The 5000-nt window shown below is 41.6% G+C and overlaps 2 protein-coding genes across 18 annotated transcripts in view; one reads left to right on the top strand and one right to left on the bottom strand.

The window, feature by feature from the left end:
- The window catches only part of ifi35 (interferon-induced protein 35), a 5241-nt gene extending 980 nt beyond the window's left edge, over nucleotides 1–4261 (bottom strand). Inside the window, exons 1-10 of the mRNA XM_027025676.2 lie at nucleotides 4228–4261; nucleotides 3687–3718; nucleotides 3546–3608; nucleotides 3285–3443; nucleotides 2946–3062; nucleotides 2254–2398; nucleotides 1680–1786; nucleotides 1266–1452; nucleotides 1004–1113; nucleotides 1–865 (exon numbers count right to left, since the gene is read on the bottom strand). The exon at nucleotides 1–865 is cut by the window's left edge and continues 980 nt beyond it. Coding sequence (XP_026881477.1) covers nucleotides 665–865; nucleotides 1004–1113; nucleotides 1266–1452; nucleotides 1680–1786; nucleotides 2254–2398; nucleotides 2946–3062; nucleotides 3285–3443; nucleotides 3546–3608; nucleotides 3687–3701 — 1104 coding nt within the window. The 5' untranslated portion in view covers nucleotides 3702–3718; nucleotides 4228–4261 and the 3' untranslated portion in view covers nucleotides 1–664. The remainder of the gene's footprint in view (nucleotides 866–1003; nucleotides 1114–1265; nucleotides 1453–1679; nucleotides 1787–2253; nucleotides 2399–2945; nucleotides 3063–3284; nucleotides 3444–3545; nucleotides 3609–3686; nucleotides 3719–4227) is intronic.
- A 515-nt stretch (nucleotides 4262–4776) lies between these two features.
- Nucleotides 4777–5000, top strand: part of grna (granulin a) — a 23473-nt gene continuing 23249 nt past the window's right edge. For 12 of the 17 annotated variants that reach the window (XM_035523848.1, XM_035523882.1, XM_035523852.1 and 9 more), the window contains exon 1: nucleotides 4778–4874. The gene's annotated coding sequence lies outside the window, so the exon portion shown is untranslated. Of the gene's footprint in view, nucleotides 4875–5000 lie in introns of all 17 variants that reach the window. The other 5 variants (XM_035523867.1, XM_035523839.1, XM_035523841.1 and 2 more) reach the window with 2 other exon arrangements.

Here is a 5000-nt window from a genome sequence, read left to right as displayed (position 1 = left end):
ACCAGTTTGAGTAAATATGGTTGTTTTCTCCTCTTAACGAACACCTCTGATAAATCGCTGCACTAATTAAAGTTAACCCTGTTGTAGCATACTTTAAATTCCACTCATAGGCCCATGCACCGCACGCTTTGGACGTTTCCATGGTTTTGGGTTTGTTTTGGAGTCCAAATACAAATACTTCTGGACTGGTTTCACACTGTACAGTTCTGCCAAAATGCACGTGTTAGCAAGAGGAGTCTGTTGAATGCATTCAGTGGATTTTTGCACCACTAATACTGTTATTACAGTAAAGTTGGCAGTGGGATGTCTGTTCATGGATTTATTTTCTGAATGAGTAGGGGCAATAGTACATGCTCCAAATCACACCCAGACCACCTCTTACAAGTGAAATCAAGGACGGTGCTTGTGGTCTGGTCCCAAATTTAAAAATGAAGCCAAATTGCCAAAAGAAAAGCCATCACCAAGTTTTGACCCCAACAGAACTCTGATTCAGATTAAACTGAGTGTGAAAGCCACCTATGAATGGAAAATAAATTAAAGTTGGAACAAACGTCTGAGGAAAGGAACGCCTGTAGGAGCCTAGTTGGACATCGTTCAGCTATAATCAGACTTCATCTTTGATGGTTCAGCTCTAATCAGACTGCATTAATTTTTCTGTTTGGTTCTACTCCTCTTTGGGGGAATCCTCTTCAAACACAGCCAGCGTGCTATGACCCACAGGGTTGTAAACGATTGCGTCCACTTCTCCCCCACTATTGGCTGTCTTCTGGAAGTGAATCTCCAGAAGGTCCTGCAAGTTCTCCTGCTCCATGATGGCAGGGATCCCAGTGAGCAGCACTGTCTTCTTGCATACGGTGTAATGAGTCTGTGCAGAGAACCGAAGACACAGAGAGTCACGTGAGATTTGGTTGGTAAGTATGATCATTGCTGGGCTAATGCTGGGCTTTTCTGCTATTCAACCCTATTCAACCCCAAATAGGATGTTTCTGAACCATTCCCTCACCTGGAAAAACGTGATCTCGCCATTGAGGAAGGGAGTAGCCTTCACCTTGTGCTTTTTCCCCCTTTCCATCTCGACCTCATGAATGAGTTTATCAGTGAGGCCTTTGGAAACTACAGAAAGCGAAAAGATGTATTCTTCACCTGCAGAAATATCTGTAATCCTGAATCAAATCCATCATTGGCGAACATCGTATTCTATAACTAAACTTGCTCTGTGACTAAAGCCTGTGCCAATAGGTCGCGATGCGCGTCATTACACGTACCGCTGCCATCTATGAATGTGACGACCACGTTGCCGGAATCGTGCAGCATGTCTATTTCCTCTACCTCCCCTCCGCCATTCCTCGACTTGGAGAAATGAATCTCGAGCTTGTCGAGGATCCGCTCTTCGGCCTCCTCCTTTGGCAGGTTTGAGACAAGGATGCGGCGTGGGCAAACCTGAGTGTCCATCTGAGTCGGAAAGACAGAGTTTAACAGAATGCATCTCAGTCAGACAGACTTAACTGAAGCCACAACCGCGGCGCGTGTTCAGAAAGGCAGCGGTCAAAGTCAAAAGTGTGCCTTTTACTTTCTGAGCCTAAACTAATACAGTAGTTTAATGTAGGACAGGAGATGCAAAACACATCCACCCGTTGGGCTGAAAGGGTGGAGCCCGTGGGCGGAGCTTGTAGGCGTACCTCCACGTAGGTAGGCACAAGGAAATTCACTGTTTTTGCCTGTACGGTGATGCTACAGTCTCCAATCTCCACCACGTGGTCCATCAGGCTCAAGATCTTTTCAGCCACTGAAGAGTAAACAAGGTACATCATAAGATTACACAAAGAAAAGCTGAAGTACTACTTTATACAAATACACATTATATGTGTACAGTTAGACTCCGTTGCTCATCAGTTGCTATATATGATTTGCACAAAAATTATATATAGGGCCTTTATTACTGGTCAATGTCTGATCACAGGACTGCTTTATGTTAACGGCAAATGGACCACTCTAAATCTAGCAGTGACGCTAACACAGAAATCCCAGCAAAACCACTGGTACACCAGTTCAACTCCCACAACCAATCCAATATTAATATTGTGTTAGAATGGCCAACCACTCCAATAAGGCCAAGGCCAAGCAGTGGCCTTGTGGGTCAGAGATTGACCAGTGTGGGGTCCCACTGGCCTTCTGGTGAGCTACTTTCCTGCGCAGTTTAGCATTGAACAAGCATTGAATGAGGAACTGAGGACACGAGTAAACACTTCAGACCTTGTGCATCCTCGAAAGTGATGAGGGCGGTGCCTCCCTCCATAGGGTACACAATGTTGGGCTTCACATCAAAGCTTAGGGACTGAGCTACTTCACATGTCTCTCCCTTAAATACAACCTTCTTCTCAGGCACTGCAGTGGACACCTAAAGCAGACAGCATCCCAAACAATTATTTTCACATGACGCATACAGGGTGCTGTTTCTGAAGTTCAGCGGAATCAGGAAAGTCCTGCATACTATGCACAAACAAAAAAACCTACACACCAAACAGGCAATAGCTGCTTGATCCATAAAGATGCTAAATGATCCATAAAGATGCTAAATACACATCAAAGATTGAAAATGTTTCAGTCTAAATGGCTTTCATCAATGCAAAACTGTTTTGCCTTTTTAAGTTGTATTGCATCTTTAGCTTCCATAAGGGACATCTTGGACATCTTGTATGACATTATTTTTCTGTGATATATATCATGTGTGGCTTTTATTTTCTTTTTTAAATCATTTCAGAACTTGAGGTTATGAGAATACATATATGCACATACACTCTTCCCAGTTTTACTATTTGCATTTTTTAAATTCCTGCAGGTACACTCAGGCATTACCGGCAATAACAGTAGACTTATTTCCTGAATAACTAGAAAAGCTGCCCAACTCCCCTCTCCTCGTGTAAAAGTTGCATGGTGTGCCGAACCTCAGTCTGCTGTTTCAAGATGTGGTTGGTTTCATTCATCTTTGTCAGGTCCTGTTCCATTTCTATGAGCTCTAGCATGAGTTTATTTTTCTCCTTTTTTACACTCTCCAGCCTTTCCTACAATTAAAGGTTGAATATCATTACAAGTGGTTGCCAGTAATAGTCGTTAATCCACTATACAGGTGGGATTACTCAACACAAGCATGACCTCACATTACCTTTGTTACATCACTTTAACCTTTACATAATATAATCTATGTTAGAATAAGAATGGTATGTTACTCCTAGATTATGTTTAGATGCTGATCTGTCCCAGTGCATAATGGGTGACATCCTGACCTGGTCCTTCTTCAAAGCCTCATTGTGCTTCTTCTCTTCTTCCTCCAGGTTCTTTCTCAACTGTGCAGATCTCTGTTGGAACTGCTGAGCAAACTTGACATTATTGTCACTAGCCTCTTTGAGAAGTTTATGGTCCTTCAGCAGGGCCTCGTGCTGCAACTGTTCAATAATTAAAACAGTTCCAAAAGACATGTTTTTGTGAGCTTCTGATTAGGAGTAGATAAATGCTTCCAAGACCTGGTCTTAACAAGAGGCACCCACCTTGAGATGTTTAATTTCATTCAGGACTTTCTGTAGGTCATCTTCAGATACAAGAGAGAACTCCTGAAATGACACAGATGTCAGAGATTAGAGGCTATAAGCATTGCATACTGTAAAAAAATGTTTTCCATAACATTTTACCTCATCTGAAGACATCTTTGACAAAAATGATCCTGTTGAAGGATGTAATAGTGGGATGGTTAGGGTTAGAGGTTTAGTGTGTTCAGTGCCTTATATTTTAATCCAGATATTAAAAAACATTGATGTGTCTTAAATGTATGAGTAACAAACTACATGAAGTATCCATAAACAAAAGAAAGCAATCTCGTGCCAAGTTTATTATAGCGAGGATTAAACAGGAAATGACAAATGTTTATGAAATAAGCGAAACACGTTCACAAACACGGAATTATTCCATATTAACATTACAAAAAAAAAGCCCTACAAATGTGAGTGCAAACAGTAACCTAAAACCATTTACAAACATACTGTTATACACTGTCGCTCACAGTCTAAGTGACATGGATTGCTTTTGGGGTTTCGTTTGTCTTTTCGTACATGTCCGTAAATAATTGATACCATCTAATCGTTTACAATATTATTATTCTGGTTTCGTTACATGATCATGCTCTCTACTGTATTTAATATCCATAAAACATATCAGCATTATGCCAAAGCTTACCGCGTCGTTGCGAATTTAGTTTTGTTTCGCTTTCGTTTCCTCAGGTATCGGGGACTTTACGTAAGTATGATGTCATGCTGATTCATTATTAACATGATGGGTTTATTCCTCGCAAAGTTCATTTCCAAAATGTGCAGTGAGGGGCTAGTATGGATACATATTAATTACATATTTTATGTCAGCTTGTTGCATGAACGTGCACATTATCCTGCTAACATATCCAGCGCCAGCTGCTGTTAGTAATTGTTTATGATATTTTCAGACAGATCAGACACTCAGGCTATCACAAACACCTGTAACCCCTTTCACCATAAGGTTTTTGTTTGATATTATTCCTTTTCGAACTACAGCAGTGTTTTTTGTCCCAGTCCTAGGATTCACAAAACAGTCCATATTTTTTGCTTCGTCCGCCTTTCCAAAGTAACCGTGCCAAGACGTTACAAGTTCAGCAGGCATGGCATGGCGCAGACCTGAAATGTGTACTCGACAAGAAACGTCACTTCACAGGACCTGACAGTACGGTCGTAATACGCCATACGCAGGGGTGGAGCTGTGGACGAAACATTGACAGATTGAAACAATAACCCATTAATCTGAGACATTTTAGTATTTGAAGCGACGACGAGAAGTGCGGGCGGTCGTGGCAGGTGAGCAGAACAACTTATCTTCAATATTGCCCGTCTATTTCTAGTTCAGCGTGGCCGTGACTTTTCTGTGCAAGTGTGTAACGATCGCGCATCACATGTTACCATACAAAATTAGTTTCCACTTAT

This window comes from Electrophorus electricus, chromosome 1, assembly GCF_013358815.1.
Source record: "Electrophorus electricus isolate fEleEle1 chromosome 1, fEleEle1.pri, whole genome shotgun sequence".
Taxonomy (NCBI): Eukaryota; Metazoa; Chordata; class Actinopteri; order Gymnotiformes; family Gymnotidae; genus Electrophorus; species Electrophorus electricus.
Note: the sequence above shows the minus strand (reverse complement) of the source record. Positions and strands in the feature narration are given on the sequence as shown.